We start from the raw sequence: 18,034 nt of genomic DNA, 5'->3' as shown, positions 1-18,034 counted from the left end.
GATTATTGTCTACTCTACCACTGCGTTTGATTGTGCGGGCCTAATATTTTGACAACTTTCTCTGTTGCAATGGAAAATTGCAGCACATTTGTATTTGTTTGTGTGCGCTCCACCTGTCACGTCGCATTGAAGTAGTTTCGTGTAAGCACGCAGCGCTCCAGCTGGAGGAGGCCAGTATCGGTTTCCACACCTTCCTCATTCATGCTGTTTATCTTTTCTGCACACAAAAATATGTGCGCCTGTCAAAATATTTTGAAGATTGTGGGTTAGATTACCCCGTGATTGGTTGGGTGTTGCAAACCTAATGTGACTTCTGCGACTGCAACTTGCAGTATGCAATAATTATTTTTTTTTCCTCCATATAGTACTGGATTGTTTTTTTTCTCCGATCAAAACAGAAAATGTACATTTCCAGTACACTTATAATTGTATGTAAGAGTATGAAATAAAATTCACATCTAGGCCTACTATAGTATAACTCAAATGGAAAATCTGTTTAAAACAAAAACCGCAATGTTGGCTTGCATAGTTGAAAACATGGAGCTGACCGATTGTAAGCTGACTTTTTTTTCTGGTCGAATCTAATTTCTAAGAAAAAAAGAGAAGAATTGAAAAACATACAACCAACGCGTGTAATTTTTTTGCTTGAAAAAAAAAAAAGACTTGTTTAATGCGCTGGGTTTTATTTACAGGTGCACGGTGCGGGGAGTCCGGAAGTGACGACAACAGTTCACGCGCCTCAGCTGATTGGCCAGTAAATCCGTGGCCTGAGAAAGAACGACACAAGGAACCGACTGACATCTCGGGACCCGTCAACGGAGATTCTCCGGCGACAAACGGTAACAAAAAGCTATTTTCTTCTTATTGTTTGTGACTTACGACCATGCTAATTGTTGACACGTTAAAAATCGAGCGTTCGATTGGCATGTTGCGTTCGAGGAAGCTGAAAGTCCTGCGTGAGGGCAGCTGTCAATTACCCGCTGCTGCCTTCAGGGACCTGACAGCTTCTGTTTATGATACTCTCAAGTGTTGTTTTTGTGCCTTAAATGTCCGAATAAACGCACTTGCGTGGTTCTTGTAGTTTGAATCGGCTGTTCGTTGGCGAACAGACAAGAGTATTAAAGGGTTAGAGTTCATATTCGCCATCATTATGTAACCGAGTGTATCCACGTTCCAACCACATAATAATGTGGCATTTTCTGAGCTTGTTTTCACCAACAGTGAAAGGAGATGAGTGGTTTGTGCAGGACTATTATAGTTTTTATTTTCATTCGTGATGTTGTGTTTTCACTGTTAAGTTAAATGGCTGTACTATATTTAGTTATGTATTGTGCAAAAATGAGTATTCTCCATTTGACACCACGTTTATTACTGAGGGGGCAATTTACATGAGAGGTTAGCGTTATCATGATTACATCGCACTACAAATTAACACTGAGTTTCCCCCCCATTTTTTTTGAAAAACTGTGTCCCCCCCAAGATTAAAGCCCTAGCCTGCAAAAGCATTGCTTTGGCGCCGCCCTGTGGCATTTTTGTGCAAAGGCGCTATGTTAAGGTGAGTGGAGGAGTTTCATGTTGTGTCATCACCAGAAAACTATAAAAAACAAATTGGTATAATTACTACCAGATATTTTCTATCTGTGTTAGGGCTCGCTCCCAACACGGAATTATTTATACAAGATCGTCATGGATCGACAAAGTGATAATTTTCATTTAATCCCTCCGTTCCACCTAATTTTTGATCACAAGCAACAATGTGCAGAGCAGCTAGCCTCTTAATGCTAATACAATTGTATTGTATGACCTGTCTTTAGATTTTATTTAATATTTGACAGGAACAGTACTGAAACTTTTTCATTTGTGATCATCCACCTGCCATCCGCCTATTTCACAACACCGTAGTGTCATAACCACTTCCCGTGTTGGCCGGTTGCCATTTCCACCGTATGTTCGCAGTCAGCTGCAGACGTGTCTCCTGTGTGCATGATCACTGGATGCTGTGAACTGTCAGGATTGCGTTGTGGCCCTCGCCGCTGTTGAGCAAGAGTTCACGTGTGTCACTAAAAGCTTCGGCTTGTCACTTCCTGGTGCAATTACAGGTCAACAGCCCCAATTAGCCAAATGGAGGAGTCCCTCCTGCTGGTAAAGCCCCAAACATGCTCGAAAGTGCCTTTTGTTTTTAGGTCAATAAGCTGTCTTGTAGGACTACATTGTCATTCAGTGGGCATATTTTTTTGACAAAAAGAAAAGCAGGTGTGTTTGTTTTTGATCCCGTTTTAGGTTAATTTTATTCATTAGAGATACCGGCGCTGTACGGTGGCAGTAAACTCAACTCTCTCCACAACAATTAGCAGTTTAGTAGTCAGTTCCTATTAAAAGACAAACTATGAGCTGTTTTTTGCCCCTCCCAGTTGACGTTTATGTCAAACTAAAATAGAACAATGATAATTATACCTCGTATATTCAGAACAACCGCATAAGTTTGCCTTAGGGAAATCTGCTAGCTTAATGCTAACTCACAATGCAAAACACCTTACACGGGCTAATGAATAGCATCTATGTCCCAGTATGAAGAAAGACAATTTGAGATGTGAGTATTTTGAGTCATGGAAACAATCCAAGTTAGAATTGTTTGACATTGCAGTTAGGTTTGTATTTGTCCAGACCATTCTGAGATTCATTATTGAGACTCTTGTTTTATGCAACAACAGAAAGACAACCATCTCGACTTGCTCGCTTTTGTTATCCGTTATTTATGCATGCGTGGGTTTACATGAGATGTCCTTGGAAATGGAGCTCAGTTCAGGACAGTATTTGTGCCAAACGCTCCCGTTGCGTGCAGCACAGCCAGCGAAGGTCGATGAGGTGGAAAAAGCCAAACAAACGCCGGGTTCCGACATCCTTCACGCCGCTATGGTTGGCCTATGCGGGGCCAGCTTGTCGCATCCATCCGTACCTATAGTAACAAGTCAGAATGATGGCGAAAGTAAGTGAATTCCATCCCCCCACTGCTCCATTGGCTTTACTGGATACACTCCCAGACGTTGGGCGGCTCGTGCCAGGAGTGGGATTTTATTGAGAAGTGGGTTAAGCCCAACAGGGGCTTTACAGTGGTGAGCTTGAGGCGGGGGGGCGGGAACGGACTTAGCTTAACTTGATATTGTTGAAGCCCAATTGTGCTAATATCAAAAAGACTTTTGGAGCGGGCACGTGCTGGTCTTAATGCATCCATACGGCGTATTCCTGCACGCTGCTTTGAATGTACTGCGCTCTTGTGATGCGTCTGCTAGCCGAGCTTCTATAATTACCACAGCCTGCAGCGCCTCATGGGGAGCATATTAATACACACGAGTGGAGAATGGGAGCGCGTGAACTCGTCATACAGGCCGCTCCAGCCTCTTGGCAGGAGTGCTCACATTTGGTGTTTGTTGTCTGTGGACTTGCACGCGTTTGACCACGGATGATAATACAACACATTTGATGTGTTTGGGTGTAGTTGTTAAACAGAATGCCCAAGTAAGTCATCTCTCGTGATAAAAAAATAAATAAAGGTGAGATTGTTCCAACAAAAAAAATACCCAGATTTTTTTTTAAATAAAATATGAATATCGCCGTAACTAGATGTCCTAAACAAATCAAATAATTCATTCATCCAAATTGGGGATGAAGTGCTGCTTCCTTGAATGAAAATAGAAATGCCATTTCTTTGCCTCACAGGCGGAGCTAGGGGGGGCCCGCAGGGGCATCTCTTGTTACATAATTTCCTCTCATTGCAAATTGGTGAAGTTGTGGGCTGTCGGTTGGCTCAACGGGATAATCTCACAAAGCGTGATCATCCTCTTTGACTTGCAGGATGCTACTGTGCATGATTCACTCAGTGGTACCCAACCTTTGTGCCAACAAAATTAGAAATCAGAAATGATTAAAATTAGAAACAGAAATCATTATTTGAAATGATTAAAATTAGAAACAGAAATCCTCATTTGCCCGATGCTATTTATCCATATAACTAGCTGGGTCGTAGCTAGCTCGTAGTACTGGGATCTGATTAGTTCAAGAACCAAATAGTGACGATGGTTTCTGATAGCAAATCGGAAAGCTAATCTTGAGCGATGCGTGGCTTTTCTCTTATTGATGTCGAGGACACAGGAGCTGTCAGTGGCGCTGTTCGGCTGCTGGTGAAATAGTAATGAGTGTGTATAACGGGCCAGTGCCAGTGTGCTTTACAGATCGTTTGCACTTGAAGTCGGGCTCCTGTCTTGTAACTGCGTGTCTGGCTGTGTTGTGTTATGTCTCAGTGTCTTGTTGTGCTAGCCAAAGACACACAACAAGTTAGCTGTGGGAATTAAGCAGACTCTTCAAATTTAGAGGCAAAAATAGGATTGCGTCATATCGGTGGTTTTGTCTAAATTCACTTCTCTGGGAGATGACATTCCACCTTAAACCAAATAAATAGTTTATGCACACTGTAAAATAGGATGATTTAAATGTAATGGTTTAAAGTCAAAATTATTTATGTCCGTGTTATATCGTGCCTTTGCCTTCCACATGAGCGCACAGACTGGTGATCGGCCAACCTTCGGACCTTTGGAATTTGGGCTTGACAGTATCACTTGCGGTTCACTGCTCAGTAAACAGCTCAGCTGTTTGAATTCCATGCTCCTTTCCTATTTTTATGGCCAATATTTTGTCTGGCTTCCTGCCCAACGTTGTCAATGTTTAACTCGAGACCACCACTTTTGGGAAATATCTTGTTGATTTGATGTCTATGTACAGTTGTCAATGCTGGGAATTGCCAAGATATGACTTTCTCTATTTCTTTCATCTACCGATAAACATTCTTTTTCTTTTTCATTTTTGGGCCTTTGACACTGTGCTGCCTCTGACAGGTTAGTCTTGGTACTACGGCCAATCTGGTTTAAAGGAAAAGGTCCACAATTGTGGGTGGAAATAGTAAATATTTCTTCACTGTGAGTATGGTCTCACATTATTAACCAAAATCATCCACTATATTACAAATCTGTATGCACTTTTGTCAGATTTGGCCTTGCACAAATTTTTGCTCACAGCGATGTAAGCAATGACATTCTTTATTGTGTGTTCCATTCGGACAGCGCCCTCAGCCATCTGTGCCCAAATTCATCCTGGCTGCCATTTCACACTATTTCGAGGCTGTCTTTATCCTCACCCCAGGATATCAGAGCCCTGCCTGCAGGGTCCCCTGCTGGGGTAGACTTTGAGGCCAGAGATTGGGCGGACATAATTTCTCCCAAGAGGTTTGCTAACGCGACTATAGGGTGGAGCATCTGTTCCTTTCACCAGAGGACCCTCCCATCTCATTCAGTCTCTTTTGATTTGATTACACACACCCAAACCGACGCAAACGCACACACTCTGAATCGTGCCTCCTCTCCTCTGCAGTTTTACGGGTGACTCAACCTGTCAGCTGATGTCGTACTTTTGCAAACAGTAACCTCCTCTGCAGCTGCTCTGACTTACTGTACTCTCACATATCCTCTAAATCCATCTGGGTCTTGTATGAACTTTAAATGTCACTCCACATCCCTATGACCCATTTCCCTTTGCTTTGCGTGTGCATTCAGGTGAGAGGCGAGACTGAGGTGAGGCCCGGACTCTAATGTGCGACCTCTGAGATGTCCAGCAAGCCACTTACGGGTCAGTACACACACAGAAATTGTGTGAGTGAACGAGAGTGAGTGAAATGTTTTGGTAGACTTTAGGGGATATTTCAGAGCTGATTTGATTTACAAAAGGATTTTCTCATCTCTGTCCTACTTGGAAAGACACCACCGCAGCCCAACCTGCTCTTTCCAGCTGGTGCTGCTCCCAATTACATTACTCTCCCTTTGTCCCTTTTCTCCTTCATCTCTCGTTGCTCCTCCTCTTTGAGCCGGTGCAGAAATCCCGGCCCTCTTCCTCCTCCTCCTCCTCCTCCTCTTCAAGTTTGTGAACCTCGTGCTCTCTGCGTCAGACGACTCCCATTCATGAAAAGTGTGACGTGAGCAGGTTGGTGAATCTGCCGCCCGCCCACTCACAGTCCGTGTGCTGCCTGAGCAACCGGAATGCTTGTCATTCTCCAGCCTGTGACTTGCCCTCTTCTGGCTTTTTTTTGTGCTACTTTTTTCTCCACCCTGACTAAGAATTTCGTTTTTACCAACCCTGCATCGGTGCAGAGAAAGAAGCTTGACTTTGAGCCTTGTCCGACGTGAGTTGTCATTCCACGCGTGTGTGGGTCGTTTAGAGAGCAGGTTTGTCTTGTGGCTATCCATCCCTCATGGTGCTTGTATGTGGGAAATGGAGTGTGTTGTTGCGTTTCTACTCCAATCAGCTGTTTGTGTATGCTTGGTGGCGGCACTGCGGGAGAGTGTTACGCAGTGGTGTGTGCGTGCGTGCGTGCGTGCAGGAGCTATTTTAGGCTCTGTGGTGATGCTGCTGCTGCTGCTGATTTGCGATGCAGTACGTCTCTGTGTCCTCTGAAGGACGGCTGAAGATGGAGGCAGACGAAAACACATCTTGTCTCCTGTTTGCGCACGATAATGGAACACCTTTGACAATATTAGAATGCCGTCTGTCCGATGCCTTAACTTGGTCACACGTGCCTGAAATCCGTCTGTGGTTGCACATCTCTACTCACGAGTGTGCTTAACCCCCCCCATACACCATGATTTAATCCATGCCTTTTACTTACCCCGCTTTGGCAACAGGAACAGTAGCGCCCACCCTTGTCCTCTGCTGCTAAGCATATTTATGTAACTGCGCTGGATGAGTAGCCGGCAGCCGCGTTTTAGAGGGAAGAGGAGGAATAGTGGCTGATCACACCCGAGGCCATTCGGATGCTTTCGTTCAATATGAGAACACTTGACTTAGTGTGTGTTTACATGGGATAGGACCTCAGGATTTTTTTTTTTGTGTCAAAATGTTTGTGACGTTAGCGGCACAGCAACACAGGGGTTAGCAACTCTGTCTTACCAGATCTTTGCTTCAGGCTCCCACTGTGGAGTTTGCATGTTCTCTGGCTTTCTTCCATCGTCTCCAAAACATGCATGTTAAGTTCATTAAAGATACTAAATTGTCTCGAGTATTCGTGATTGTTTGCCTTTGGCGTATGTGCCCTGGCTTAATTTTGCAGATTGATTTTTTTTTTTTTTGTGGTCTCCTCTCTCTTCTGTGGTGCACTGCTCCCCATTTGACAGCAAACTTGACATGCATTTCTAAATTGCAGATTCCCATAAAATGGTGTCAGTCGCAGAACTACGTTGTTTTTATTTATTTTTTTTGCACTTGTTTCAATTTCCTCTCTGTCCTTTCTTGTTGTGAGGGTAGCCAAGCAGGCTGCCCCTAGCAAGGGAGCACAAGGGGAATTGTTGTGGCAGCAGCTGCTCTGGTCGCAGTGTCCAATGTGTGTGCTGCTGTCCCCTGGCCGTGTGGGGCAGACAGTTCACATGGAGCCGGCTCCTCTTGTGTCCTTTGTTGTCGCTCCCGGTCGTCGTTGCTACTCAAAGTCGCCGGGAGCAGCCATCATTGGTCTGACCTTTGTTTATATTATTTTTCCAAATGCTTTCTTTTACTTCCAACCCACAAATTAGCTCCACGTGTCTTTCCCTCTCTCTCTCTGCCTAATCCGCTTTTTTTTTTTCTTTCCTCCTTCAGTTTATCTTTTGAGACATTCTCTACTTCATTTCTGTCCCTGCCTTTCAAGTTAGCCGGCCAGGACCACATGAGCAGTGGTATGCAGATCTTTCGCCATTACCAGCTTGATTATAAAAAAGACATCAAGCTCCAAGGTTTTAAGAATGGAACGTGTGAATGATGAAGTGACATAGGGTGTAAATTGGTTCTTTGTTGGCCACACAGCTGTTAGCAAAGGAAGGGACTCAGCGGGATCTCCTCTTAATTAGGAGCATGGTGATGGCGACACAGATGATGCTACTGTGTTTTTCTATAGAAGTCTAAATGCGTGTGTGTTTACCGGTTTGTTGTGTGTCTTTTGCTACAAAAATATCTTTCAGGCATTGTTTGTGGTCTGATCAAAGTACAGTGTCGTGAAATAAAAGCAATCTAGCTGTGAATGTTTTTTCAAACGCAAAAGCGTCTTCCCCAGTGATTACTATGAGTAGTCGGATTACTGTCAGACACGCCCCCAGCTTTTGTGCTCCTCTGGATAATCCCAACGCGCGCATTTACAACAAAAGCTTCTCCCCACTCAAAGTAAAATTGTACATTTGTGTAAAATAAAATCAGTGGGACTTGACTCAGACCGTTTGCTCTCATTGGCTCTCTCCATCTTGCCTACATTTTTTACCCTGCATGCATTATCACTAATTTTCATGACATCACAAGGTGAAACAGTTTGTTCTTTCGGAAAATACATTAGGAGGCTGTGTAAATGAAACCTTGATCAACAGCTTCAGACGTAATTTATGGGAATCTATGCCAGTAGAGATGTTCCATTACAGATTAATGGGTGAGGTCTGTTTCCTGTTCTTCCCGGTGTCAGATATAGCTGCTGATTCCAAATTGGTAAGACTAGTCAAATAAATGCGAGTAAGTGAAACTCCCAAAAAGGTTTCATAGCTATTATTTAGGACAGTGACTTTAAATGGGGTCAAAGATCTTCACATGAGACGCCTTCAGTCTTGGCATGCGTTTCTCCCCAGTTGATCCGCATCAACATGGCCCAGCTCTGAAAATTATTGGCGGGGGTGGAATTACACCTCGGTCTTCTACTCGCACGGCTCGATTGTCTCGGCATTGGAATGGACGGATTTATCGGATACCTGAGAGAGCGTTCTCTCGTTCCTCCCCCTGCACTCTCAGCAACCTGCTTGGAGTCAAGCTTGCATTATAGATGAGCTGTTGGCAGGTGCTACGCTCTCACAGCACTCGGGTTACCCTCCAGAAGATAAACGCACACTGATACAGTCCCTACGTCTGCAACAACATCTAAACGACAGCTCTAGAAATCAGCCAGTTTCTGTTTTAGGATCAAATGTTTTGGGGTCATTGAAGAGTTTACGTATAGCAAAGCTAGCAAGGTGGCTGCTGCGGCTAACAATGTGCCGGCCGGCTCAAACGTTGGTCCGTGCGTGCCAGATGTTTGGCTTTGAGCTTCCCTAATACAGAGCAACAGTTTTAATCCCCCGCTCAACTGATATTACCGGTAGCCTCACAAAGCCCCAACTGTTTATATGCGTGTGCCATCAATTTAGTCTGTTTGCCAGAATTTTCCCAGAAATGAGGTTCTTTGTATCCCGTGTGATTTATTAATTTCGTATGCGCGGGTTTAAAGCCTGCTCGATGTCACTTCCGCTGTGGGATGTTTGCACTCTGTAGTTAAAAATAAAAGTCATTAATGTAAGCTCATCCCATCCCACATCTATGAGAGGATTTGTCTTTGCGGAAGTAGTGCGATGGTACTCATCTTGTTTTGGTTTTTGTAAAAGCCATGAAATTAGCTTTAGCATTAACATGTCTGCTGTTTGTGTTTTTTCTTTTTTTTTGTCCAGGTGATTCAAATACAGCCAAGCCAATGTGTTAGAACTGCTCCACATCAGGTATACTTAGCCCATATTCATGCATGACATCATGGGAAGTTCCCCCGAAGTGCTCTCATGGACTTCCTGCCCCAGCATGCTGGTGGGCAAGCTGAAGGAGGAGCTTAAACTCAGTGTAGTTGGGGACTCCATGAAGAAATCAAACGCAGCAAACTCTCAAGCGCAACCTCCTCCAGCCCCTCCCACGATATTACCCCCTCAGATAATTAAGGACCTGGCACCGCCCACGCACCTGCCCGTCCCTCTGCAGCATCTGCAGCCTCCAAGCCAGGACGATGAGACTGTTCTCGGGGGGCTGAGTCCCCAAAACACGGCCTTGAGCGTCGACTCCACACGGAGCGAGGGCGGACACTTTGACAACAGTGTCCTTCAGCTACAGGAGCACGACCACGAAGAACCCATCTCGCCGGCCTCCTGCGAGCACGGGGGCTGCGGGAGCGGAATGGAGGAGCAGGCAGGAGACGGGGACTGTCATATGGACCACGGTGGAGACTGTAGACAAGGTCACCCGCAACACCCCGACGACATCAAGCTGCACTTCCACAGAGCGGGGCCCGGGTCGGGCGGCTTCCTGGAGGGGCTTTTCGGCTGTCTCCGACCGGTCTGGAACATCATAGGAAAGACCTACTCCACAGAATACAAGCTACAACAACAAGGTGAGCTTATGGCTATTATGCAAAAGCACAATAGTGCACGTAGTGTACTCCATCCAAGTTTCCATTTGTTTTCCAGACATGTGGGAGGTTCCGTTTGAGGAAATCTCTGAGTTGCAGTGGCTGGGTAGTGGTGCTCAGGGAGCCGTCTTCCTGGGCAAATTCCGTTCTGAGGAGGTGGCTATCAAGAAGGTGCGCGAACAGAAGGAGACGGATATTAAGCACCTGCGGAAACTCAAGCATCCCAACATCATCAGCTTCAAGTAGTTCTCCAAACACTCGGTCTGCATGATGTCGCACGCGCTGCTGCTCTGCTCACTGGTTTGCTGTCTTCTACCAAGGGGGGTGTGCACTCAGGCGCCTTGTTATTGCATCATCATGGAGTACTGCGCTCAAGGCCAGCTCTACGAGGTGCTGAGGGCAGGGCGGAAAGTCACCCCCAGGTTGCTGGTGGACTGGGCCTCAGGCATCGCCAGCGGCATGAACTACCTGCACCTCCACAAGATCATCCACAGGGATCTCAAATCTCCCAAGTGAGTTTCCTTCTTCTGAAACAATCAGTAAAAGAACTCTGAAGTACTCACATGACCTATAAAGTGGACATCAATGTTTTTATTACCCACACCGCTGTAAAATGAATTAAGCAGACACTTCAGCTCTTCAGTTGTAAATAGTGTGACATTAACCCTCAGGATGTTCATCATCAAGTGGCCTTTATGCGAGTGAAGTCGCTTACCCAGAGCATCCTGCGCACAGCATCCGCATCCACCCATGTCTTTAATCAATATTGGCGTGCTGCAGTGCTGACAAACACTGTACTAGTCAGCAGGCTCGGTCTTCGGGAAAGGTCATCTTCATTTAATTAATTGGATGTAACATGTCCAGCAAGATTTTCAAAACAATAGTCATTTTTGATCAAGCTACCCTCTACATTATTTCATTATAATATGAAACATGATTATGTGACTAACTGTATCTCATAGGCAAACAAAATTAAATAGATTTCAATTTTTTGGAACACCTTTCCTTCTGTTTATATTTTTTTTTAAATAGTGTTTTGGTCACACACAATGACGCCATAAAGATCTCTGACTTTGGAACGTCGAAAGAGCTGAGTGACAAAAGTACAAAGATGTCATTTGCCGGTACGGTGGCCTGGATGGCTCCAGAAGTGATACGAAATGAGCCTGTGTCGGAAAAAGTGGACATCTGGTGAGTTGTGCATCACCCAATTGGGTATCATTGTGAATTTCTTGAATGTTCCTGCTTTTGAGGATCCCACTGACTGCAACTTGCAGGTCATTTGGAGTTGTCTTATGGGAACTACTGACTGGAGAGATCCCCTACAAAGATGTCGACTCTTCCGCGATTATCTGGGGCGTCGGCAGCAACAGTCTTCACCTCCCAGTGCCCTCCACTTGCCCGGATGGCTTCAAAATCCTCATGAAACAAACATGGTGTGTCATTAATTGCCAAAACACACGAGTTCACTTAAGCTGTTTGACACAAAAGCTCGTATAATAGCTCACATACTGATTCATTATTACCAGGCAAGGCAAGCCCAGAAATAGACCGTCGTTCCGTCAGATCCTCCTACACCTCGACATTGCCTCGGCCGATGTTCTGGGAGCGCCTCAGGAGACCTACTTCAAGTCTCAGGTGTGCACTACATCTTTTAGCTTTTAAGAATCACGCTATGTAGTACAAGCCTGGCGGTTACCACATTCATTCATGTTTCAGGCTGAATGGCGGGAGGAAGTGAAGAAACATTTTGAGAAGATCAAAAGTGAAGGCACGTGCATTCACAGGCTGGATGAAGAGCTGATCAGACGCAGGCGGGATGAACTCAGGTGTGAAGAAAACAGAAATACATCATTTGGTTTGACATACCTATGCAGATCAGAGATTTTTTTTTTGCTGATGTTTTCAACTCTCTCAGGCATGCGCTGGACATCCGGGAACACTACGAGAGGAAGCTGGAGAGAGCCAACAACCTTTACATGGAGCTTAGTGCCATCATGTTGCAGCTGGAGGTCCGAGAGAAAGACCTCATGAAGTAAGTCAATGAGCTCCTTATCGCAGTAAGGGGCATCTTCTCATCTTCTCTCTTTTTTCCTCCTCTCACTATTTAAATTGAATTCACTCGCTAAGAATTGTATCATGTTTACTTGACTAATTTAGGAGGGTTAGCACGCTTGAACCAGAATAACCCCGCTGGGCTCAGGCCTTTATTTACATTGTGGCTTGAGCTTCCCACCCATGTGTTTATCTGTCTCCATGACATCCAGTAGTGGAATTATACGGTGTCCACATTCTTCCTCAGGTTCGTAGCCAAGCAGTAGCTGGCCTGCACATTTTTATTTCTGTAATGTAATCCTGACAGGAGAGAGCAAGCTGTGGAGAAGAAATACCCCGGGACCTACAAGCGCCACTTGGTCAGACCCATTGTCCGATCCAATGCTGTAGAAAAGCTGATAAAGAAGAAAGGAAGCATTTCTCACAAACCTGGGATGCCCGCCACCAAAAGGTTCAGCTCTCACTTTAATAAGTAAAACAACAACAAAAATCTGTAAATTTGTTCCCAGAAAATTCGAGTGGTCTCCAATTGCTTCAAATTTGACAGTATTGGAAATTTCCACTATCCTCAAATATCAGAAGCTCCACTTTTGTTGTTGAATTGACTTTTAATCTAAAAAAAATTGTCTCCTCCAGGCCAGACTTGCTCCGTTCTGACGGTATCGCCAGCGTGGACCCCCTCCCCTCTCCCTCCCCACTTTCCGCCAGTCCCAAAGTGTCCACGCCTCCTGGAAAAGCCCGCTACCGAAGCAAGCCTCGCCATCGCCGCGCCAACAGTAAAGGAAGCCACAGCGAGTTCCTTGGGGTGCTGAAATCTACCGCAGGACTGCCCGAAGACGTTAAGGAGCCACCAGAGCATCATCTTCACCACCTCCCGCTGCCTACCACCGGATCACCGCTCCCGCTGAAGGGCCGCGAAGAGGCCGTTGTAAACTGTGCCAATAACCTGCGTTATTTTGGCCCCGCCGCTGCCTTGCGTAGCCCTCAGACCGATCACCTCCAGAGGCGTGTTTCCGGATCCAACCCTGACCTCATCTCCACAGCCATTGATGCAGACACGCGTCAGCGTACTTCATCTACCAGCTCCAATCCCCTCCCGGGTGCCGGTCCTGGCTGTCCCTGCTGCCAGGCTCACCCATTCCCCGGATGCCTTCACTGTCAGGCGAGCACTCCTGCATCCAGCCAACCAGACTTGCCCAACTTTTCCTTGCTCAGTACTCGAGAGGGCAGCCGGTCGACTTTGAGGGCTCCCGACAAAGATCCCGCTTCTAACGGGGAGGTCTCGAAGAAGCCCGAGCCTCGGGAACAGCAGGCCTTCCAAAACAAACACACACTTCCTAATGCACTTCCTCGTACACTCAGACCTCTGAGGAAGGTAAACTGCCATTGGTCCATAATGATTTGATGTAGAATAAGAACAACAAAAATGACACAGCGTTTTTTTTTTTCCCAGGGTGGAGATGAGTCATCTGAAGAGGAGGAAGGAGAGGTAGATAGTGAAGTGGAGTTTCCAAGGAGACAGAGGTACTCTCCCGTTGCTCATTTCAATGAATGATTTGAGCTAGCAAAGTAACATAAATTTTACACAGTAGTCAATCACTAAAGCAGTTGTTAAGTCACAAGTATCGCTACGGTAAATATTTGTATGAAAAACAGGTCACCATCAAATATAAAGCAATAAATGGTAATTATCTCCTGTTATCTTGTGACATATCTGTCTTGTTGTCCTTGTCATCTTTCTGACGCAGACCTCACCGTTGCATGAGCAGCTTCCAGTCGTACTCCACGTTCAGTTCTGAGAACCTGTCCGTGTCCGACGGAGAGGAGGGCAACACCAGTGACCACTCCCACAGCGGACCCCTGGAGAGGCTGAGCGCTAGCCAGGAGGAGCACCTGGACGAGCTGCTGTCGCACACGCCAGACATCCCCATCGATATTTCCACCCAGTCGGACGGCTTGTCTGACAAGGAGTGCGCCGTCCGCAGGGTCAAGACCCAGATCTCCTTAGGAAAACTGTGTTCGGATGAACATAGCTACGAGGTCAGTGGTTTAAAATCAGATGGCATGGCCAAGTCCTGTGAGGGCCAAAGAAAATCTACTCATCCCTTTTGTGACAGCATATAATAATTGCAGGTGTAACTCATGGCTAGTGAGAATACTCAATCCTCCTTTCATAAAAAAATACTTGACATGAACCGTCTCCCCTACAGAATCCGCTCCAGTTTGGGGACTCAGACTGCGACTCATCCGAAGCTGAGTGCTCAGATGCCACCATCCGAAACAACAAAGCAGCCCCTTCTTCATGGTGAATGCCCCCTCGGGCACTTTATTTGATTTTTTTTGCCTGGAACCAATAGTGTCCCGCTGGGCCCTGCAGAGAATACAGCAATAAGAGGACAATGATGTCAAAAAATGGCGAGCAATCCCTCCCGGAATCCCTTCTCCTCCGTTTACCAGGCCTTCATTCCCTCATGTTCAACACAACATCCAGGCAACCCGTGGCAGGGATTCCCTTTTAGAATGAACATGTACATGATATAGAATATAACATTCATAATTTATTTTTGAAATCTGAAGGACTATTCAGGAGTGAACAAAAAGACTCTTAAAAAGACATTTTGCAATTTAGGCACATGCTAACCGGTTGCGAGAGCGAGATGAAGACACGTGTGGTAAAAGTGAAGTGGACGCATGGCAACCCGATTGGTTTTAGCGCTGACAACGAGCGAGCGGTGGCGAGTTATATCATCGTTAATCTCTCAGGTGACCCAGATGTGGAGCTCCACGCCTTTATCTGGCTGCAGTCACTGTCTTCATTTTTTTGAGTTATGTCCATGGCAAAATCCAAAAATCAGCACGCACCATCCTCCAGTGCGGTTTTCCACAACCTTTATCGAGCCAAGGCACATTTTACACTTTAGAAAAACCTCACAGCACACCGCTAATCTAAAAAGTCACAATGCTATCATACTCTTGTATCATTGGCAGCAGGTTGTTGTTCGGGACAGAATATCTCTTGCTGACCCTAAATAGAAATATGTGGTTCCCAACTCCCGCCCTCTTACCAAAATATCATGGCTTAGAGAAACCTTGCGTGGCGCCATCCTCGGCTGTCCCATTATAAAGCTAGCATTACAAACACCAGCATGACCCCCCTGCCTTGTAGCAGGACTCTGTTATGTCCACTTATCAGGCTGTGAGTGCGGCCAGCATGCATGATTGAGGGGAACCGGCGGGAACGTGCTGAGATGGAACTGAGGAGAGCAGCCGGGGTGAACAAGACAATATCCAGCTTCTTCTCTTGTCACGAATCACATGATGCTACCAGCGTGTGAGGACACACAAAGCCCGCCCTTAGACATTACACTTTCAAGTCTCATCTCAGGATTGTTCAAGGAGGACCGGAACAAACTGAACTGGACCAATTAGTTTGAATGATGTTTGGACAGCCATTGTTGCTTTTTGCATTTTTCCTTCAAATAGTGGCCTCTGCTCTAATCTCTTAAACACTGCAGTCACTCATCACCAAGTAAAATAATTCCCTGTAGCAAAAACATGACTTTACATGATATATATTTTTTAAAATAATCGCCTCTATTAATAATTGTGAGTATACTTTTAATCCCTGTGTGTTTGTGGTTTGACAAACACAAATCCTTTATTAGCTGAAAAATTATTATTCCTGTTTTTGTACTCAAAGCAAAGACATGATTACTTTGGTTTTATCTGGTGGTCAATTTGTGCTGTACTCACTAAAGCACAAAGCACACTCACTGAGTTGAGGAGCTTCAACTAGACAAAAACAGTTTTTGCCAAAGTTTTTGGGCGCCTATTGACAATTGCAGTACAAATTATAATACTCGAATATTTTTATTTGTGAAAAAAGTTAGCTCTTATCCAACATACATAATATGTAACAATGCAACATGTCTTTGACATTAATAACACTACTACTGTTCTGCTTTGACGCCACCTTGTGGCATATTTATGTTTGACAGTATATCCCAATCCAGTTTTACTAAGCCTTCCTTTCTTAAAGCAGACGCCTCGTTCAAATAAATGCCCCGGCCACTATTTGAAGAAATAGTTTTCGGGCCCAGTAATCTTTGTTTCTTTCCATTTCCAAGCGCATCATCTCCTATGTAACACTTTCTAGCAGGGTACTTTTTACTGACATAATGCTAAATGTGTGTATAATGGCACTAATGTAAGTCCGAAAAGAGCAAACCATTCCCCCTGTGCTTGTGAACAAAAGCAATTAAGAATCGAGGTTGCTTGCTTAAGATCAAGAACGTCTAGCAGGCTAGACGCTATGAAGCTTTTATTTTAATTTTATGTATGTATCTATTTTTTGGTTTCATATTTTTTACTGCTCAGGAGTATTGTGGTGACACATACAATGACTTATAAGAGGTTCTACTGCATTTTTTTTTGTCACAGATGCTCTCCCAAATCACTTTTTTTTGCTGTACTGTATTTTTTTCAAGGGATGCTGCATCAGTTGGAGCTTAATTTATTCTTTCTTCTTTTGAGGGTTTGTCATTCCTTTGTACACAACTTTGGGTGGAGGCAGAGTTTATTTTGTTGTTGTCAGCTCGACTGTGTGTGAGCAAGCTATTGGGAAAACGTAAGCCAGAAATCAAAATTTTAATTTTTTCATTTCAGTGTTACTTTGTGTGTATATAAGCATCAGCAAATGTAACTTGACCTGTCATCAATGAGCTTCTTGAAAAGGATGTTTGTGGTGTGTTCCAACAACATCAGTATTGAACTGGATGAACCTAAGCTTGAACTACTTCATTACGTTTCTTTGAGGACGAAAGCTTTTGCAAATCTGCATTAGCTCGAGCCTGTTCCGACCGTCTCCTTTGTGTTTACGTTGATATAAATGAATTAACCTCATGCGCTGTCATGATCAAGATGTGGATAATGCCTGGCATACATCCTGTGAAGTATGATTGTGGTTTATTTCCTTTGTAGCTGGCCTACACAATGATTGAATTAATTTATTATGAATGGCATGTAACTGTGCTTTTTAATTTCAGGCAGCTTTAGCGGGACTATTATTTAAAGAAAGCACAATGAGAACAGGTATGAGGACAGTATTAGTTTTATGTTCGGTGGATCGAATCGTCATATCTTATTGTCATCATTACAGATGAAGTATGGATGTAGTGGCACTTAATAACAAAAATGGTTCCAAATGTTTACTCCAGTCAACATGTCAGCTATTCTGTTTTCACCAAAAGCCAATCAAGGGGCAAAGAGACCACAAGTCTGAAAGCATCTCCCCCCCACCCTTATTTCTGTCATATTAAATTTGTGTTTGTGAGGTTGTTTCTAATCGTGGACATCATCTCATGTATCTGGTAAACCGTTTCTTTACTACGGTCATTTTTCAGCTCCTCTTCCTGTCGAGTGGCATTACGATCAAACCAATCCTGTCAGATTCCTGTATTTTCCAAAGTACAATATGGTAGACATCTGCAGGAATATAATCCAAGCAAGCAACTGCATGGAATAAATGCTGATGTACTGTACCCAACATCTTGTGCTGGTGCTTTTATTATTAATTTCATCCATCTATTTCCTGTTGTGCATGACCTCAATGAGGTCAAGTGTTAGCTGAAGACTATAAAGTGGCAAAATGGCCACCTCGTATGATTGATAAAAATTGGTTGATTCAAAGTGTAAAAACACAATATGAATCAGAATATCATTTTTAAACGA

The 18,034-nt window shown here is 44.6% G+C and overlaps 1 protein-coding gene across 5 annotated transcripts; it reads left to right on the top strand.

The window, feature by feature from the left end:
* The first annotated feature begins 728 nt into the window (after positions 1-728).
* map3k13 (mitogen-activated protein kinase kinase kinase 13) lies at positions 729-17,849 on the top strand. 5 transcript variants are annotated; one of them, XM_049727266.1, is made up of 16 exons: positions 729-839; positions 5,604-5,676; positions 5,921-6,027; positions 9,528-10,231; positions 10,308-10,491; positions 10,570-10,761; positions 11,282-11,440; positions 11,527-11,685; positions 11,779-11,887; positions 11,969-12,078; positions 12,168-12,284; positions 12,612-12,755; positions 12,941-13,679; positions 13,758-13,828; positions 14,053-14,344; positions 14,515-17,849. In XM_049727266.1, exons 4-16 carry the CDS (start codon positions 9,595-9,597, stop codon positions 14,611-14,613), a joined length of 3,012 nt encoding a protein of 1,003 aa, XP_049583223.1. In that variant the 5' UTR covers positions 729-839; positions 5,604-5,676; positions 5,921-6,027; positions 9,528-9,594; the 3' UTR covers positions 14,614-17,849. The 5 variants fall into 5 exon arrangements, with proteins under 5 accessions (XP_049583223.1, XP_049583222.1, XP_068507667.1 ...); XM_049727265.1 differs by lacking the exon at positions 5,921-6,027; XM_068651566.1 differs by lacking the exon at positions 5,921-6,027 and having other exon boundaries at positions 14,053-14,437.
* The last annotated feature ends 185 nt before the right edge of the window (positions 17,850-18,034 follow it).

The sequence above is a fragment of the Syngnathus scovelli genome, chromosome 8 (genome assembly GCF_024217435.2).
Source record: "Syngnathus scovelli strain Florida chromosome 8, RoL_Ssco_1.2, whole genome shotgun sequence".
Classification (NCBI taxonomy): Eukaryota; Metazoa; Chordata; class Actinopteri; order Syngnathiformes; family Syngnathidae; genus Syngnathus; species Syngnathus scovelli.
This window is presented reverse-complemented; position numbering and strand designations above follow the sequence as displayed.